At 35.1% G+C, this 21,343-nt stretch overlaps 1 protein-coding gene and 1 long non-coding RNA gene across 2 annotated transcripts; one reads left to right on the forward strand and one right to left on the reverse strand.

Annotated features, from left to right (window-relative positions):
* The first annotated feature begins 166 nt into the window (after window positions 1-166).
* LOC123656364 (valine--tRNA ligase) lies at window positions 167-20,894 on the forward strand. The gene is made up of 18 exons (XM_045592056.1): window positions 167-451; window positions 1,292-1,459; window positions 2,161-2,294; window positions 2,674-2,832; window positions 3,630-3,891; window positions 6,008-6,138; window positions 7,002-7,099; window positions 8,396-8,520; window positions 9,273-9,418; window positions 10,565-10,769; window positions 13,007-13,195; window positions 16,427-16,533; window positions 16,802-17,029; window positions 17,617-17,758; window positions 18,412-18,582; window positions 19,087-19,281; window positions 19,754-20,032; window positions 20,411-20,894. Exons 1-18 carry the CDS (start codon window positions 287-289, stop codon window positions 20,624-20,626), a joined length of 3,120 nt encoding a protein of 1,039 aa, XP_045448012.1. The 5' UTR covers window positions 167-286; the 3' UTR covers window positions 20,627-20,894.
* Window positions 16,262-16,888, reverse strand: LOC123656365. Its single transcript, XR_006743528.1, has 2 exons — window positions 16,816-16,888; window positions 16,262-16,514 (listed from the first exon to the last, which is right to left on the reverse strand). It is a non-coding gene; the product is annotated as an uncharacterized LOC123656365 (long non-coding RNA).
* Window positions 20,895-21,343: the final 449 nt, after the last annotated feature.

The following is a 21,343-nucleotide window of genomic DNA, read 5'->3' on the forward strand; positions in this document are numbered from 1 at the left end:
TTATCAGTTCCTAATAAAAACAATTACTCATTACTTGACTAATGTAATTTGTAAATCAGAACTAGCTGAACAGAAATATTAAGATTAACAGTAACGGCTTACGGCTGTACAGGATAAGGGTTTTGGCTTTTGTTTAACGAAGAACATAAGTAAAATAAAAGTTTAATTCTCAAAGTTAACGTCAATGTCAAGTACGTAGATGTCACTTGGATTCCACTTAAGTTCCACATTGTATGGTCGTAAATGTTTTCGTGGTGGTAAATAAGAGTTATTTTTTTCGTGAAACATGACTGACAATGAAAAGCAAAACAATACCGCGGAGGACCAACCGCAAGAAAAAACTGCGAAGCAGTTAGAAAAGGAGGCAAAGAAAGCAGCAAAACTAGAGAAACTTAAAGCTAAGTTGGACAAGAAGAGCACTGCGCCAGCTGTGCAGAAGGAAAAGCCTGAGGTTATATTTCAAGTTGTTTTTTCATACTAAAAATCTTTATTCTTGGTCATAACTTGACACGTAGCGAATTATATATCATTTGAAATATCCGATAAATCGTGTTAGTCTATTTTTTATATTCACTCTTAGATAAGTAGTGAAAGGATAATTGCGTGCATTGTTTCAGCATTGCATCACTTTCTTATGTTATGTTAGACACATACAAGTTTTCAAGCATTAATTTAGGAATTAACTTTCTTATCCAATTAGATTTAAAGAATTATTAGTCAATAAGAATATAAGATAAAAAAAATTTGTTATCATTTTATAGCTATTTGCATACATTTTTATATGCTGTGTGGTTACGGCACTAAAGAATATTGCCTTCCCTTCTCTTCCCGTGGGTGTCGAAAGAGGCGACTAAGGAATAACACACTTTCTCTACCACCTTGGAACTTAAAAAGCCAACCGATGGTGGGATAACTATCCAACTGCTGACTTTGAAATACACAGGCCTAAGACGGGTAGCAGCGTCTTCGGTGCAATAAAGCCAGCCCTGCTATCACCAACCCACCTGCTCAGTGTGGTGACTATGGGCAAAACACTTGTGGAGGCTTAAGTCAATCTGATGTATTTCACTTTATGTGAAAATAAAATATTTTTGTCTTGTATACTGTTATTATTTTATGTTAATATCAGTTTTATATTGACATTGTTAATGTTATCATTATCAGGATGATAACTTATGACAGGTGTATCTAAAACAAAAACATTTTAATTTTTGTAATTATTTTTAAATATATTGTTTCTGAATGATAACCAGATATGTTAGCTTTACAAGGTCTATCATTTATCTCTTAGAAAAAGGTGAAAGAAGTAAAAGAAAGTGCCGTCTACACAGCTAACACTGCTTTAGGAGACAAAAAGGACATCTCGGGGTCTATGCCTGATGCCTACAGCCCCCTATATGTTGAGGCAGCATGGTACGGCTGGTGGGAAAAGCAAGGATTCTTTAAACCCGAATATGGGGTAAGAATATATATACTTAGAAGTTATTTTATTAATAAGTACTGCCTTTAATTGTATACATATTTTTTGTTGACAATCGCTTTTGCCTATAATATCCCTGCTATATATTCCTACTAAGACTAACAATCACTATCTGGTGTATATAATAACAACCAGGACTGATGGCTTAACGTGCTCTCCAATGTACGGTGGGAAGACCAACAAGGACTGCACAAACACCCAGACAACAGCAAACATCTGAATTGCCAATACTAATGTCTATTGTATGCGGAGATCGAACCCGCAACCACCAGCACATCTGCAGTCACAAATCAGTGCTGTGACCGTTGCGCCAATGCTTCGTCTTGTTGACAATAACAAACACCAAAATGTATTAGAAAATTTGGTGCAGTTGTTCTCAACTTATTGTGGGTACTTGCATTTTTGTGATTCATTGTTATTTATTAAAAAAATTGTGAACTGATTTATCAAGAGTTTTAAAGTCTAAAACATTTTTTACATAATACCAATTCATATAATATTAAAATAACATCACTATTGAAAACTATTTTAACCTAAAGAAGAAGAAGAAGAAGTAAAATAACATGAAAATTTTTAAGAACTTGACATTTACTTCAGAGTAAAATAGCGGTATATTTAGACATTTTCTAAATTGAAATGTGAATGATCTATGTTATTTGATGATTTTATATTTTTTTCAGAAAAAATCAGTACTGGAACCAAACCCTAAGGGTAAATTTGTGATGGTTATCCCTCCACCAAATGTGACAGGATCCTTACATCTCGGTCACGCTCTTACCAATGCTGTTGAAGATGCAATCACAAGATGGCATAGGTAAATATACAAATACAAATATACTTTATTGTACAACCAGAAACAATACATGTGACACAAAAATATGGAAGAATAAAATAAATGTACAAAAGGCTATATCGCTAAATAGTGATCTCTTCCAGAGAACTGCTGGAAGAAGGACATGAATAATTATAAATATGATCGATCTTATACAAGATCACAGCTAAATAATACTATTTTCAAGCAGTGTTGTGTTTTTGTTGGTGAGTAAAGTGACCAGAGCTTCTAGGGGATTTGGTGATAATTCTAGTGTTGCCGACGTCTATAAGTTACAATAATCGCTTACCATCAGGTGAGCCGTGCGTTTGTTTGCCAACCTAGTTATAAAAAAAAGAAATTATAATACTAATGTTTCCAGGATGAACGGCCGTACAACTCTATGGAATCCTGGATGTGATCATGCAGGTATCGCCACTCAAGTGGTGGTCGAGAAAAAGCTTTGGAGGGAAGAGAAAAAGACGCGTCATGATTTAGGAAGAGAGGATTTTATCAAACGTGTCTGGGAATGGAAAGAACAGTAAGTTTATTCGATTCAACTAATATCTAGATTACCACATTTGTATAAGTAGCTGTAGGTAGTGCTATGGTTATTGTGCTATGGATATTGAGTATTCCTTCAATTTCCACATTTACTGAAAATAGATGTTAATATTACGTATAAATATTGCGTCTTCGGTGCGACAAAGCCAGCCCTGCGGTCACCAACCCGCCTGCCCAGCGTGGTGACTATGGGCAAAACACATGAGTTCACGTTATTTTTAGCGTAAGCTTGTGGAGGCCTATGTTCAGCAGTGGACTGTATAGGTTGTAATGATCAGATGTTAATATTCAATGAGTACTTAACTTTTACATTTTATTTATTTTACAAGTGAAAAGAGTGAAGGAGTAGGAAATTATAGCTCTTTACTACTTACTTTAAAATCGAAATATTTAAAAAAATATCTGTAGAAATAGGTAAAGAAGACATAAAAAACCAACTTAACTGTAAAACAGTTTTTATTACTATTCAGTTATTTATATACTCTTTATCTATGCCTTCATAACGTTTATTATCAAATATGGCGATTTGAAAGATAATTAGTAATGGGCTGGAATTTCCTATTTTTTCATTTTTTTTAAGACTTAAAAAAAAAGAGGTTCCTCAATTCGACCGTATATAAGACGGCATATATATATATATATATATATATATATATATATATGCCCCTAAACAGAAGGACACCTGTTGAAACACGGTGTATAATTAAATAATTTTGTTTTTTTTTTATAAAATTTATTTTTTTATTGTTTATATATTAATAACAATCTCTTCAGAAAAGGAGGCAGAATCTACGAACAACTGCGCTCAATGGGCTCATCCTTAGACTGGACTCGTGTCCGTTTCACGATGGATCCAATAATGTGTAAAGCTGTCAACGAAGCCTTCATCAGATTACATGACTCCGGAGATATTTACAGAGCAAACAGACTCGTTAACTGGTCGTGCGCCTTAAAGAGTGCTATATCTGATATAGAAGTGGATAAAGTTGAGCTAACTGGTAGGACTATGCTGGCTATCCCTGGATATGATAGTAAGGTGAGATGGTATATTAGAAGAAGTAATTTTTTTTATCCAAAAAGTGGTATCTGATGATAAGCATTTACCATAGCCTATGGATGCCTGCAATACCAGAAGCATCGCAAGCGCATTGGCGACCCTACGCCCGACCTTCTTTCTCTAGGTTCTCTCGCCACTAACTTACTACAAGAACATAATAGTGATTGAGAATAGTCTTTTTTTTTTTTTTTTTTAATGTCACTAGGTCGGCAAACGAGCGTACGGCTCACCTGATGGTAAGAGATTACCGTAGCTTATAGACGCCTGCAACACCAGAAGCATCGCAAGCGCGTTGCCGACCCTATCCCCAATCCCCCCCAGGAGCTCTGGTCACCTTACTTACCAACAGGAACACAATACTGCTTGAAAACAGTATTATTTAGCTGTGATCTTCTGTAAGGTCGAGGTACTACCCCAGTCGGGCTGCTCCATATTTTGAGCAGGAAATTCCTGCTGTGCCCTACCTCAGTTAAAGTATTATTTGGCTGTGATCTTTTGTAAGGTTGACGTACTCCTCATTAAGGTTGCTCCAGATTTTTTAACAGAAGATCTTTACCAATCAAAATAATTGAATCATTGTCATACAGATATTTGCAATAGTCCCCTGACATTTGTGTTTGTTTGTGTGTGCTTCTGGACCCTGATACAGGAGTAAATCCTAGTCTAGTAGTTTTTGTCGAAATTAAATTTCTCAAAACCTGAAAATCTTCTAATATCCTGGGGCAGTATGAGATATACTAGATCGTTCAATAAGTCCCGAGACTAACCTGGAAATGGCGCATATATTAAAAACTCTTTTGATTTTTAAAAAGTACTGGCTATCAATACAAGAATATGTGTCAAATTTTTAAAAATGGAACAATAAAATTATTGATTTTGAAACATTTAAGTGACGCTACGGTTGTAATTTCGATACAATGGAAAAAAACGAGTTGCGCGTGTTGATAAAACATTGTTTTTATTGGGAAAAAATACCGTTGAAGCACAGCAATGGCTTATAAAATGTTATGCAGGATCAGCTCCCTCTAAAGCAACCATTTGTCGGTGGTATGCCGACTTCAAACGCGGTCGCATGGACACCAATGATGGGGAACGCTCAGGTCGTCCAAATGAAGCAGTGACTCAACAAAATATTAACCAAGTCCTCAAAATCGTATTGGAAGATCGGAAGGTAAAAGTACGAAAGATAGCCGAGATAGTGAAGATTTCAGCTGGTAGTGTTTTCACTATTTTACATAAAAATTTGGCCATCAAAAAGCTTTTTTCTAAGTGGGTGCTGCGTTTGCTTACAACTAATCAAAAGGAACAACGTATCAATGATTCAGAGCGATGTTTGGCGCTGATGAATCATAATAAAAAGGATTTTTTACGTCGGTATGTAACAATGGATGAAACCTGGATATACCATTTCACTCCGGAATCCAATCGGCAGGCAGCGGAGTGAAAAGCGACTGGTGAAAGCCGCCCGAAGCGTCCAAAGACTCAGAAATCGGCCGGTAAGGTTATGGCGTCTATATTTTGGGATGCGCATGGAATACTTTTCATCGACTATCTTGAAAAGGGGCAAAATATAAATAGTGACTATTACATGTGCTTATTGGAGCGATTGAAGTACGAAATTGCGGATAAACGGCCTCACATGAACAAAAAGAAAGTGGTGTTTCACCAGGACAACGCGCCTTGTCACAAGTCCGTGAGAACGATGGCCAAAATTAACGAATTGGACTTCGAATTGCTTCCTCATCCCCCTTATTCGCCAGACTTGGCCCCCAGCGATTACTGGCTGTTTGCAGACCTCAAAAAAATGCTTCAGGGTAAGAAATTTGACTCAAATAGTGAAGTTATCGCAGCAACGGAGGCTTATTTTGAAGCCAAAGACAAATCGTTCGACACACATGGGATAGAAAAGTTAGAAAAGCGTTGGGGGGACTGTATCGCTCTTGGAGGAGACTATGTTGATGAATAAAAATTAATTTTATAAAAAAGACCTTTTTTTAGTACTTAGTCTCGGGACTTATTGAACCACGTGTTATATATGAGATAGTATGAGATAGTACGAGATAGTAAGAGAGTGAGACTAATATGGTTTTTCCAGGTTGAGTTTGGTGTGCTGGTGCTGTTCGCCTATCGCTCTGAGGACTCCGCAGATGAGCTGGTGGTGGCCACCACTCGTGTGGAGACTATGCTTGGTGATGTTGCTGTTGCTGTACATCCTAATGATACTAGGTGATTTCTTTTTTAAACAAATAGGTCAGCAAACAAGCACATGGCTCACCTTGCGTTAAGCGGTTACCATAGCTTATATATGCCTGCAATACCAGAAGCATTTCAAGTTCATGCTCACCCTACCCCCGAACCGCCCCAGGAGCTCTGGTCTCCTTACTCACCACAGGAGCACAACACTGCTTGAAAGCAGTATTATTTAGCTGTTACCTTCTGTAAGGTCCATGTACTCCCCCAGTTGGAATGTCCACATTTTGAGCAGGATATTTCCTGCTGTATCTCAACTCAGTAATTTATATCTGCAATACAATTAATTCTCTTATATTTATACTTTATAAAAAAAAGTATGAATTTTAAGTAAAAGTTTTTTACTTTATTGACGCCGCGTTGGCGCAACGGTCACAGCCATGGATTGTACCTGTTGCGCTGGCGGTTGCGGGTTCGATCCCCGCACATGACAAACATTTGTATTGGCCATACAGGTGTTTGTCGTGGTCTAGGTGTTTGTGCAGTCCTTGTGGGTCTCCCGTGCCTCGAAAACACGTTAAGCCGTCGGTCCCGGTTGTTATCACGTACACCTGATAGCGATCGTCACTCCTGGTAGGGAATATATCCGCCAACCGGCATTGGAGCAGCATGGTGGATTGAGCTCTGATCCTTCTCCTACATGGGGAAAGAGGCCTATGCCCAGCAGTGGGATATTACAGGCTGAAGGGTATATTTATACTTTATACTATGGTTTTTAATGTGACAGTGATAAGACCGCCATTGCACTATTTAACATATTGCTGTAAATTTCGTAAAGTCAAATGTGTTAAATAAGTATATAATGTGGCCTACACTTACCATTTAATCTTTTTCTTAAGGTATAAACATCTAATTGGAAAGAACCTGGTGCATCCGATTGTTAAGAGGAAACTTCCAGTCATTGCTGATGAATATGTTGATATGGAATTTGGAACAGGTACCTAACGTATTCAAATATTCTAATTATCTAGTCTGTGGGTACAGTTTGCAGTAAAACTGCTCTCTGCTCCAGGGTTTGTGGTATCAAGTATAGTATAACTAGCTGACCCAGCCACGCGTTGCTGTGGCTTAGTAATTATAATTAATTAAAATATATGTAAATTCTATTTTCAAACGCGCTGCCTATAATATAGAAATACGGCACCATCTACCGGATATCTGTGCAACTTAGATGCCAAATCGTCATCTATTAGGATTTTATAAAACGAACCGATAAATACACTGGAGTCGTATAGTAAACATTTAATTTGCAATAACAAATTGAGATATTGGATATTGAAATAAAAACTACCCTATCTTCCCAGCTGGACCAAATTACAGATGCTTACAAAATTTGATAAAAATTGGTTCAGTAGTTTCGAAGTTTATCGCTAACATACATCGTGACATGAAATATATATATATATATATATATATTTATATATTGTATATTATTTGATTAAAAGTTCTTGGAATAGGGTGTTCAAATTGACCAGTTGAAATAAGTCGTTCTAATTTACTATGATCTAGTTATTCAAGAGGAGTGGCTAATTATGATAGTGACAACTTACTATTTTCTATACTCAAATACACTAAAGGACCTATAAATATAAATTAGACTTTAACAGGTCAGATATTTTGTACAATTCTATTTTTTATTCTATCACATAGTGATTATTTATTATTTTTAACAGAGTTAAAAAATGGAGTTATACTACTATTTTCAACCTTCTTTGATGATCATTTTATCATCATTTATATCTTCATTTTATTACTTATCGATGTATATATGTTAGTTTTTAGGGTTCCGTACCTCAAAAAGAAAAAACAGAACACTTATAGGAACACTTGCTCGTCTGTCTGTCAAGACCCTTTTTCTCAGGAACGCGTGGAGGTATCAAGTTAAAATTCATATAAAATACTTAAGTTTACTGTCCCTTGGACCTGTAAAAAAAATCTAACTTCTAAGCCAATGCAATCAAAAGATATAGATATGCTGCAAATTTTTGACACTCTCAAGGGAATCAAAACCTACAGGGTACTTCCTGTGAACTCAGAATCTTGAAATTTGGTACGAAGTAACGTCTTATAGCACAGATAAAAGAAAAATTGCTAAAAGCATACATTTTTAGTTACATAATGTATTAAAAATATTTTTAATAATTTTGTTTGTACGGAACTCTCGGTGCGCGAGTCCGACTCGCACTTGACCGTTTTTTTTTTTTAATTTGAGAACAAAATTATAATACTCCAGGTGCTGTGAAAATAACTCCCGCCCACGATCCCAACGACTACGAGATCGGCAAGCGACACAACCTACCCTTCATCACCGTGTTCGATGACGAGGGACGCATGCTCGATAACTGTGGACCGTTTGCGGTGTGCATTATTTCAAATAATTTTATTAGTCCATAGGCACAGTTTGTAGTTATCCGGTTTTCTGCTTTATGGGTTGTGGGTTTCTGCCCCCAGTTTGGGTATAATATATGTATTTATTTATATATGTACGAAATATATATAAGTATCAATCGCCTATTACCAATAACGCAACCATTTTTTTTAAACTTCGAACAGATGACCTTATCTGTATGTTAAAAATAAGTCTTTTTTTTAATTTTATACAAATAATAATAATAATAATATCTTACAACGTTTATTATTATTTATTTATTTTATTAGGCAATCCAACAGCGTTACAATACAATAGTATGTTACAATATAAAGTATGAATATGGCCAAAATAGGATCACACTGATATGAACAAATTAATTATTATGAAATACAACTAGGCATTATATATGCACACACGGTCGTCTGTCCCTATGATAAGCAACTTAATGCTTGTGTTACAGGTAACGCTTCAGCCTGTAATATCCCACTACTGGGCATAGGCCTCTTTCCCCATGTAGGAGAAGAATCAGAGCCTAATCCACCACGCTGCTCCAATGCGGGTTGGCGGATATTTTCTCTACTATGAGTAACTATCGCTATCAGGTATTTATGAGAACAACCGGGACCGACGGCTTAACGTGCTCTCCGAGGTACGGTGGGGAGACCAGCAGTGGTATGTTACAGGCTGAATCAATAATTATATACAAAAATCTGAATTACAATTTATTTTTCATGTCCAGGGTAAAAAGCGTTTCGACGTCCGTCGTGAGATAATAAAAGTGTTGGAGCAAGCGAATCTATACAAGGAGACCAAGGATCACGCCATGGTGGTTCCACTCTGCAGTCGCTCCAAGGACGTAGTTGAGCCCATGCTCAAACCCCAGTGGTACGCTGATCCCAACCTTATTAACAACCCAGTTATAGTATAATGAAAGCTTAAGGTAGTATAGCCATCGGCACCAATCGAGACCAAAACCCACGCCATGGTGCCGCTCCATAGCCGATCCAAGAGCATAGTGAAGTCCATGCTCAGTGCACAATGATATATACGGCAATGATTTATTGATAACAAACCATGGTGTAATCAAAGCGTAAGCTTGGTATAGCACCAAATATAGAAAATAATTGTCAAAAATTTAATTTTTTTTTCACAAAAGTAATAATTTTATGTGAAAAATTCACCATTCAAATCTTATTAGCTTCCTTTATTCTGTCAAATATAATTTATGTATAAAGTGTTCCACTCCTAACTGTGTTCCTTTAATGAGAGGTTCTGTAGGTGTAATAGATGACGTATTTGACTTTGTTTAATTATACTTTGATAGCCTCGTTCCGCATGATACCATTCGTGAGCGCTGAAGCACGACTATGGTAATGTTTATGGTATAGTGTGGTTTGGTAACTAGCTGTGCCTGTGACTTCGTCCGCGTGGAATTTAACAAAAAAGTTATTCGGTTTGCAGAATTATAAAATAAATAAATTTCTATAAAAGTAGCCTAAGTTACTCTTTACTATATCAGCTATCTGCCAGTGAAAGTCCCGTCAAAATCGATCCAGCTGTTTCAGAGATTAACCGGAACAAACACACAGACAGATAAACAAAAATTGTAAAAAATGTTATTTAAGTATATGTACCGTGTATACATCTATATGCATTTAGTAAAAAGCCGTTATTTTAATTTTACAAAGAAACACTCCAATTTTATTTATTTGTAATAGATAAGATTTTTGAAAATACTTATATATAAAATCTCGTGTTACGATGTTGGTCTAAGCTAATCTTCGAAAGTACTGAATCGATTTTGATGAAATGTTGCACAGATATGTAACTTTGTCCAACTTAAAATATGAGCTAAATTTTATTTTATAATTATTACATTTACGAAAAAAAAAATAAGTCTGTACGAAGCTTGCCAAGTCAGCTAGTTTTACTTTATTTTTATTATTTTTTTAATTTTGTATTTTTTTTATCTTATATATATCCTGTACCTATATTCCCAAAAAAATTAAATAAAATAGAACCTCCTTGTAGGTACATCCGCTGCGACAACATGGCGTCCGAGGCTATCAAAGCGGTAAAGAGCGGTGAATTAAAACTGATCCCAGATGTCCACGAGAAGACCTGGTTCCACTGGATGGAGAACATCCGCGACTGGTGCATCTCCCGCCAGCTTTGGTGGGGACACCGGATACCCGCCTACCGAGTCGCGCTACCTATCGCAGAGGTAATTAAACAAGCTCTACCTTCATCAGCGTTTTGGATATTTACATGTACAACGTGATTCTTGAAATTGGCATAACTTTTTTATTTAATAACCGATTGACATGAAATAAACACTAAATATTAAGTGAAGATTACCACAATATATTAGTGAAAACCACATTAAAATCGGACAAGCTGTTTCTGAGATTAGCGTGCATAAACGCACAGACAAACAGACAAAAATTCTAACAATTATTGTTTTGGGTGCTATTTGCATTGATAAAGGTCCCAATAATATTTTTTCTCATATATCTTCCATGTACAGACGGCGATCTGTTACATTTTTATTAGTACGTATTGTTTGAAACAAAACAACAATTTTTGAATATATTTGTTTTTAAATTAGTTTACATATGCAATAAGTAAATCGAAATTAAAAAATAAAATAGGATTACTAGGTATATAGATAAAATAGTAGATTATTAACCAAGGGGATAAAGCAGTGTCTTCTGTTGCGGGTGACGATTTAAATCGCGAGCGTAACAAAGGACCCGAGGTTTACTCCCGAGCGTAGCGAGGGTGTTAAATTACGAGCGAAGCGAGGGATTTCAGCAGAGTCCTGAGTGTAGCGAGGGATTTAAGTTCACCCAAGACTAAGACAGCTTTATCACCGAGGAAAATACTTTACTTTTCGTACCATTTGCGAAAAAATTAACACAATAATAATATGAGATAAGCATTTATTAAAAATAATGACGATTAAAAGTAAAAGTTAACATTCGAAACATTGGTCCAATTATTGATAGAGTAATTTTATTTAATAATCATAAATGCATAATAAATGCGTATTCCTTTTTCAAAAAGATGTATAATGCTTTATACAAACTCAATGGTGTAAACACAGACGTAGTTCAGTATAAATTTCGGTGAGTATTCCAAATTTAAATCACGTTCTCCCCCTGGAGGATGAATGAAATTCAATACAATTTTCTTTCCCTGTTTTTAACAGATTAAAAATGACTATTGTTACGTTCGCTTTTTGTGGCATAGAATGTCACTTTTTTGAGCAAGTGGTACGAAAAATATATTATTTCTTTGTTACTTAATCATATACAAAACCCTCGCACGCTGCAAGGAGGCCCCCGCGGCTGTCGGCCGCGCGCGGCGCCGCAGGACGCGCAGCGGCCGCAAGAAGAGCGCTCGCCGGCCGCGACTTGTGCGCGCCACTGTACGTTGCTTACGAGATCGGCGGCGCTTGCCTCACTAAACACATTCATGTTTCCCGTGCTCATTTATTTTTAACTTTTTGAAGTAGAACTTCTTTACGCACGCTTGACTTAGGGAGTAAGCTGGTGAATGCGTGACGAGAGCGCTACGTGTGATCGGGCGAGGCGAACGGAAGTTGAGAGGGAGATATGAGTTAGTGAAAATAGAGAGAGAGTGAGAGAGAGAGGGAGTGAGAGAGAGAGGGAGTGAGAGAGAGAGGGAGTGAGAGAGAGAGGGAGTGAGAGAGAGAGGGAGTGAGAGAGAGAGGGAGTGAGAGAGAGAGAGAGAGAGTTCATCACCATCATAGGCCTCCACGCGCTCGCACCAAAAATGGCGTGAACTCATGTGTTTTCCCCATAGTCACCACGCTGGGCAGGCGGGTTAGCGACCGCAGAGCTGGCTTTGTCGCACCGAAGACGCTGTTGCCCATCTTCGGCCTGTGTATTTCAAAGCCAGCAGTTGGATGGTTATTCCGCCATCGGTTGGCTTTTTAAGTTCCAAGGTGGTAGCGGAACTGTGCTATCCCTTAGTCACCTCTTACTACACCCACAGGAAGAGTGAGTGTGACTATATTCTTCATTGCGGTTACCACACAGCATAAGAAGAGAAAAAGTTACGTTTCTTATATTACTGTAGGAGCTAAAGAAGTTTTACTTCAGTCGTGTGGTCTAAACACGTTCTTTTTTTTTTGTACTACCCTACATACTGGATACTGACTTTTTTCTGTACTACCCTACATCACATACTGGATACTGACTTTATAACAAAATTATTTATTGTCGTATGTTGCGCACGCGTTTGACCTCACTTAACACATTCATGTCATCGTGCTGATTTATTTTTAATCTCTTTCGTTTAACCCTGCATCACATACTGACTACTTAATGAGATTATTTTTTGAAGTGCTGGTATTTTGTCAAGATTTCGTAGTTCTAGTACCTCGTTAAAATATTAATTATTTTTTATGCGGTATTTTGATTTATAATAATTATTTATTTTTTTTAGAAAGAAGAAGAACATTGGGTATCAGCACATTCGGAACAAGAAGCTCTCGCCAAAGCTTCGTTGAAGTTCCAAGTGCCAGCTGAAGATATCAAGCTGACGAGAGATGAAGATGTACTGGATACTTGGTTCTCGTCAGGACTGTTCCCCTTCGCGGTATTCGGGTGGCCAGATCAGACTGAGGATTTACAGGTAATTGTTGGTTAGCAGTAGTGGTGTTAGCCATTCTTGTTTTCCAGGATGTGTCCTTGATTTGTCGTATTGCAGGGTGTCCATAATTCTTTTGAGCAAGTAGTAAGATATTTAATGAATGCTGTATTGTATGTACTACAATAGATTGTTAGTATTCTGCTGCTAAATAATTAATTGTATAGATCGTCCAAGCTGAAATGACGCGCCCTACTACCGTATTTACACACACTAGAACATTTAAAATATGTACGCAATACACACAAAAATGCAACTGCTATTGGTCATTCAGTCGTTAATTAGTCACAAACGTAGGAGCACGTATTATTAGATCGCAAAAGTACCGTTAGCATGTCAACTAAAAAGCATCTTCGGAGTCAGGTAAATAAAATATTATTTAATATTCAAAAATAAACCTTTATCACTAAGTGTTATTTCTGATGATTTAATTTATATTATTTTATTTTCTTTATTTAACAGGAGAAAAAAAATTATTGCAAAATTTTACCACCGAATGAAATATGAAGCGGAACGTGGAGTAGAAAAATTAATTGATGCTAGATGGCGAACGATAACGCGAATTTTACGAGAAGAAAAACAAGAAAGCACATCAAGGAATAAATACGTCACAGAAACTTTAAATCGCCATCCAAACCAAAAAGGGGTCGTACTAAGTCAAGGCTGGATGATTTTGATATGGGTGTATTTCGAAGAACTATAGCGACGTTTCATACAGAACATAATGAATTACCAACATTAAAAAAATTAAAACAAGTATTGAATGATAAAATTGTTTTTAATGGCTGTATAGAAACTCTGTGAACCATTTTAAAGGAATCGGGTTATAAGTGGTATAAAATAGATGACAACCGTAAGGTTTTAGTCGAGAATCACGATATACAAATGTTTGCGCTTTCAATGTTTGAAGCAATTAAAAAAATATCGCGATGAGGGTCGGTATATTGTATTCGGAGATGAAACTTATATTCATACAACACATGTTCAAAACAGGTGCTGGAAACTAGTGCCAGGAGTATCGCCATTGCAAAAAAAAAGCTATCTAAGGGTATGCGGATCATAGTTATTCATGTCGGCGGATGTGAAGGATTTGTTCCAAGTGCTAATTTAGCATTCAAAGCAAACTCAACAAGTGGAGATTATCATAACAATATGAATCTCGATAATTATAAAAAATGGCTCTCCACTCAACTACTGCCAAATCTACCGGAAAACACTGTAATAATTATGGATAACGCTTCTTACCACAATGCTTTATTGGAAAAAGCTCCTACATCCAGCTCCAATAAACATGCTATGCAAACATGGCTTGCTAGAAAAAATATTCCATTTGCCGAGACTATGAAAAAAATAGAACTTTACGATCTAATTTTAAGACATAAAGATATACACAAAAGGTTCGTTATCGATGCACTGATTCGATCAAAAGGATTTGAAATTCTGAGACTCCCACCTTACCATCCTGAACTTAATCCGATTGAAAAGATATGGGATATTAAGAAATTACGTGGCTAGTAAAAACGTGTCACAAAATTTAATCTCGATTATGGCGTCCATAAATGAATGACTCGAAACAATTGATCGTAACATGCGGGCAAATACATGTCGGCATGTTGAAGAAACAGAAAAACAATATTTACAATATTTTGACATGGATAATGAATTCATTATTCATGTTAACAACTCTGGTACAGATGAAAGCGACTATATTGAAATGAGTGAATATTGATTATTTACATAATTTAATCCCACTTAATTTTTGAGTACGATCATATACTATATTATATACTAAGTGTTTTTAATTGTAATATAAAATATATTTAACTGTAAAATAAATACATATTTTCAAAAAAATGTCAGTCTTTACTATAGACATACGTACTTAAAACATAAATCACTTAATAGTTTAATAGCCTACATTCAAAAAACTACTAAATCATAATCAAAACTACCATACCATAATAAATATTTCAAATTAATTTATTTGTAGATCGTACTTGCTAAAAGTGTTAGTTCTACAATTCGACCGTAAGCTGCCAATACCTCCTAAGTGCTTGGTAGTCAAGTTTACAGGAGACTAGTTATAGAAACTAAATATTAACAAAATTACGGATGGTATTTACGAACTCAAAATCAAAGTTTATTATTTTTACAGTAGTTTTATATTAATTACTGTAAAAATAATAAATTTGGATTTTGAAACTGTAGCTAGGAGGTATTGCCGCCCAAACACTATGTCGCTGTAGATAGTAGGTATTTGTGTAATGACTTTTTGGATGCTTATTGCATTTTTTCGGTTAAAATAAGTTGCCAGTTCTATCATTACGATATAAAGCTAACAGACGGCGCAAAAAAACAATTTCAGTAAAAATGTGAGTTAGGAGTTATTGGCAGCTTACGGTCGAATTGGTTGTTCGACTAATCATAAATTGTCTAATCATGCGAGAGAGCGAACGTCTGGTTTCATACAACGCGCTAGCGCGGCTTATCGTGCGGATTTATCACTCGACCAGTCCACCGATTTATCGGCGTACAAATCAAAGTTCACGGAACGATCGACGCTGCCATACATACAATACAATACAATACAAATACTCTTTATTGTACACTATCAGAGAAAAATAATTTTACACCGAAAAAGAAAATATAGACATGTACAAAAGGCGGTCTTATCGCTAAAAGAGCGATCTCTTCCAGACAACCTTAAGCATGAAAAGGACATTACAAAAGAATTAGACGGCATGGAGGTGTACATACATAATATATACATATAATACGTAAATATACATACATATACACATTACACACTCATACACACACATATACATATATATACACACATATATATATCAAATATATATAAACATACATAGACATACAAACACAGAAGTGTTTATTATTAATATTTGCACTCACACATTTAAATCAAATAAATAAGTAGTGGGGCGCGTCATTTCGGCTTAGACGGATTCTACATACTTTTATGTAAATATGAAAAAAGCCTTGGTGGGTAGTACAAAATACTTTTGGATAAGAAATAAAAAGGAGCAAGAGGATGGAAAGAATAATGTAATACTATTTGTATACTTAGGTTACGGCATTTTCTGTAAGACAAGTTTTATAATGAGATCTGATTTAAGATTGACCTAAATTATCATGAAACAATTGTGTTAGTATTTTAATATCTTATTAATATTCTTGCATTTACTTCGTCAGGCGCTCTATCCCACCACTCTTCTGGAAACTGGACACGATATATTGTTCTTCTGGGTCGCCAGGATGGTGTTCTTCGGACAACGGCTCACTGGAAAATTACCTTTCAAGTTAGTATAAATTAGTATATTAATCCAAATTTTGTAATAAATTAGCTGACCCGGCTATCTTTTTGCCGGCATACTTTTTTGCCTTATTTTTGGAACTGTTTGTCATACTTTTATTTACTAAAAATATAAAATATACAAAATTCATTGGTTTTTTAATCATAAAAATTCAGACTTGATCTTTTCGATTGATTAGGCAGTATTTCGTACGAGCACAAATCTTTAGCGCATAAATAAAAAAATAGCTTAAAAATCCTTAATTCATTTGCAGAGAGATATACTTACATCCAATGGTACGAGACGCACACGGTCGCAAGATGTCCAAATCTCTGGGCAACGTCATTGACCCCCTGGATGTGGTTCACGGTATCTCCCTGGAACAACTCCATGCTCAACTGATGGACTCCAACTTAGACCCTCGTGAGATTGAGAAGGCCAAGCTGGGGCAAAAGCAGGACTACCCCAATGGGATACCTGAATGTGGAACTGACGCCTTGAGGTGAGGGAATGTCACATATATCATAAAACTTGGTGTGTTGTTTTTTTTGGTGAAAGTTTTTTTTTTTTGGGGGGCCCAAAAATATTAAGTTTAGGACGCTTTAAATATTAGTCTACAACGTTAATTCATATTCAGGATAAACTCTAATTCTTAGACAAAACTTCTTGTCACCAGTGACCTGTTTCTATAACCTACATAACTCGTTAAATGATGTAATAAATTTGCTGGCTACAGATAAAATTTTGGCAAAATTTAAACATGAACCTAAACAAAAAGCTTAACTGCAGAAATCAGAAGGATAGTTTTAACAATTATACCTAAGGGGGGAGGGCTGATAGGTCTCTTCGCAGGTTCTGCACCTGTACATTTAGACCACTCCGGGAAGCGGTTTGTATGACCTACTTAAGGTGGAGGGTAAGTGTGTTGGGCTTAAGATTGCTGCGTAACATATTATTGTTTTCTCATGTTTCGCGAACCCCACTCATTATAATAAAACAACTTTTTCGGATTATATCGCAAAAGTTATTTCATTATAATAAATATTTTAAATTCGTTTCGAGGCCTGACCTTTCCCCTCGGTAACGCAGGTTCGGGCTGTGCGCCATGACGCAGGGCCGCGACCTGAACCTGGACATCCTGCGCGTGCAGGGCTACCGGTTCTTCTGCAACAAGCTGTGGAACGCGACCAAGTTCGCCCTCATGTACTTCCCAGCCGACACCGTTTATAAGGTACCACTTATAAACTACCACCTTATCTACTTTTGCTGATTTTTTATGTAGTGTCCCGCGATATGTAGGCCGGTTTCATAATGGTAAGTTCCGTAAAAGTAAATGTTTTTATTGTAACTTTTGTAGGGATTTTTTACCTTATTCTTCTACACCCAATGTGATTGTATCAGAAATAAACATAATTAAAATATTCCGTCTAGAGTTAAAAACCAAAAAGAACTTGCACTAACCATTAGTTACGTTAATTTACTAACTTTAAAATTAATAAACTATTTTGAAAATGAAGGAGATTATTTTATCAAGATATTTTACAGAACTTATTTGTTGATTTACACCACCAAAGAAATCTTTAGACTTTGCTAAAACCATATTTTAATAGTCCCGCGCGATTTAATTCTCGTTAATTCATAATATTATAGCGAAAAAACGTTCTTAAATATTATATAGCTTTTCTCAAGAAATGAACTATCCAACACAAAAAAAAATCAATTCAAACCCATTTTCTAAGATTAGCGCCTTCAACCAAACAAACAAAAAATATCTCTTTAGCTTATTATTATATATATTATTAGTATAGAAGACCCAGTAACATGTATTTCTTTGAATTTCTGTGTTTTTATCATTATAGAATAAAATAAAAAATATCTGTCCAGGCTTATACCCCAAATCTCCCACCCGGCCTCTCCTCGATGGACCGGTGGATGCTGTCCAAGTTAGCGTTAGCGGTACAGAAGGTCAACGCTGGCTTCCAGAACTATGATTTCCCTTCAGCCACAACATATTGTTACAATTTGTGGTTGTACGATCTTTGTGATGTTTATTTGGTGAGTTTATATTGTATATTTATATGAATAAAAAACAATACATCTATGTATTGCTAAATCCAAATTTCGAGAACGACGAATAATTTGCCTAATAACTTTTTCTTTATAACTTTTAACTAAAAAAAAATACTCAAGAAATTAGCGAATTTCGAAAAAAGTAACAATTATTAAAACACCATAAGTTTGACGTGGCACCTAGTTCTTAATATATTTTTGTCTCCATGATTAGTATATAAATGGAATAATGCCTTCATCTTTCAAGCCATGTTTTTAATTTTAATCTGCTGAAGTATTTTAATTTACATTCCAGAATGTTTATGATAATTAGTGTCATTTACATTTATTTTTGTAATTTGTAACATATGAATTTAATATTAATTCACTGTGTGTATCGTACACATTTGTTTTAGCACTTAAAGTTGGAATTTTGGCTTTGAATTTAAATGTAAAAATATCCATCATCGTCTCTTTCATGTGCTAGAAATTTATAATATTTTTTTCCAGGAATACCTCAAGCCAGTTTTCGCTAAAGGGTCAGAAGACCAGAAATCAGCTGCTCGCCGTACCCTCTATACCACATTGGAGTATGGGCTCAAGTTGCTCAGCCCTTTCATGCCCTTCATCACCGAGGAATTGTTCCAGAGACTACCAAGAGAAGACAAAAGTTGTCCATCCATCTGTGTAGCTGAGTATCCTACGGTATGTACATAATTATAGTTTATTTGTAAAGTGACAATTTAAAAGTGCTTTTGAAGCCTATTTGAATAAAGTTATTTTTGATTTGATTTCATAATTATGTGTTTTCTTTATTCTATTTACTGAATAGATTATATGGTTGCTGTATGGTTGTGTTTTATATTTAAATGTTAAAATCAGAAAGAACTATAGGTTCAAGATGTTTATTAGATTTAAATGTTATTAATGTTTAATGAATGTTAATGAGCGCATCCGATTATAGATATAAAAGCCTATAAAAGTCTCACATCTTATTGGTTCTTTTTTTTACTTATGTAATAAACAACTATTGTTTTTAGTAATAAAATAATATATTGTTCAGCTGATATTTTTTTCTGTACATATAGTTTAGTTACTTTCTATTACATAAGCTAAAAATACAATTAGGATCTATAAATATAAAAAATTCAACAAATACTCCATTATTTTATTACAGGATGCAACTTCACCATGGCGCTCAGAGCAACTGGAAGCAAATGTAGAAACGGCACTCAAAATCGTTCACCTAATTCGATCAACGCGTTCCGAGTACAACATAACAAACAAACAAAAGACAACCGCCCATTTAGTGACATCTGATGACATGCAAGAAGTCAGAGAGTTGTTCAAGAAGTTGCAATCGCTGGCTAACAGTGAGCTAAGCGATGATGCCCCACCGACAGGATGCTCTATATTGACTGTGTCGGATAAAATTGAAGTGCATCTAGTGTTGAAGGTACTGGTTTTATATTTATTTATTGAAATTACTGAACAATGTCTTGCATATTATTATTAATTAAAACTTATTATCTGGTTACTGCACTGTTTTTTATAAGATTTTTTACTGTTTATTTTCACTGTTTTTTATAAGGTTAGGTTATCTTTTGAAAATTAATTAATTGTATAGGTTAGGTTATTTTTTGAAAATTAATTAAATGTTAATTAAGACCATATTTGCTTATGAAAATTTTAATATCTCTAATATTAAAATAACTCTTTTAGTTTCGTGTGGGTCTTAATTAGGTAACAAAATTATTTGTAAATAATGCAGTATTATAAATTTATCAATTTTAACAAAAATATTAATTGATGTTACGTTGTATTATATTTACAGGGACTTATAGACCCAGTTAAAGAAATCACGAAATTAGAAAAGAAAAAAGATAACCTAACGCAAACAATCAGTAAACTACAGCAAGCAATGGCAGCCGATGACTATGTTACAAAAGTACCAGCTGAAGTACAGAAAGTCAACTCTGAGAAGCTTACCCAATCTCAAGGAGAAATACAACGCTTGCAAGCTGCTATAGAAACATTGAAACTCATGTAAATTAGTGACCATTGTTATATGTGTACAATTTTTTACCTTATTTCTAAGTGAACAGAGTTGAAAATATATGTAAGAATTTAATCAGTTTCCCTAATTTAATTTCTTTTTATCTCTAATGCAGTGAATTGTATATAAAGTTTTATGCATTTTTGTGAAGAATCTTTTGTTTAAGTATTTTACAGTTGCAATTTACAGGAAAACAAGTACTGTTCTTTGTTTTATTTCACTTAATCTGAGAACAATATAGAGTACATAGTAGAGTGTTTTATTTAAGTGTTCTTAATGTCTGTTAAAAACAATTTTTTGTTGTAATTATTTCTCGCAAATTATTTATTTTTCATTTTCTTGCAATAAATCTTTTAAAGCTTCAGTGATTATTTTATTTTTTTATTTTTTGTCTTATATGTAATTGGCCTTATTTTGGTTTGTTATGTATAATTAGCCCTTATGTTTTTTAAATTAAAGTATAAAATACTAATGACCTGCCCAGATTGGCATGAGAGATCTTTAGTATTAGCATTGAGGGTACATTAAGAATTCATAAACAAAAAATGACTTCCACTCTACGTCATGCTTTTAAAATACTTTATTATTATACTCTTGATTAAACACAGTATAACTAATTCTTTAGGATTGACTGTTTATCCATATTAACCGTGTTATAGACTTTGCAATCGATATTCAAAAACTAAATCTTGATAAATTTAACCTAGACGC

Source organism: Melitaea cinxia, chromosome 9 (genome assembly GCF_905220565.1).
Source record: "Melitaea cinxia chromosome 9, ilMelCinx1.1, whole genome shotgun sequence".
NCBI lineage: Eukaryota > Metazoa > Arthropoda > Insecta > Lepidoptera > Nymphalidae > Melitaea > Melitaea cinxia.

Excerpts from the sequence above, each read along its gene's own strand:
- LOC123656364 (XM_045592056.1), top strand. The coding sequence starts at position 287 with ATGACTGACAATGAAAAGCAAAACAATACCGCGGAGGACCAACCGCAA. Across the intron at positions 10,770-13,006 it reads TCGCAGAGGTAATTAAACAA|AAAGAAGAAGAACATTGGGT; the intron begins GCTCTACCTTCA and ends TATTTTTTTTAG. Across the intron at positions 20,033-20,410 it reads AAGTGCATCTAGTGTTGAAG|GGACTTATAGACCCAGTTAA; the intron begins GTACTGGTTTTA and ends TTATATTTACAG.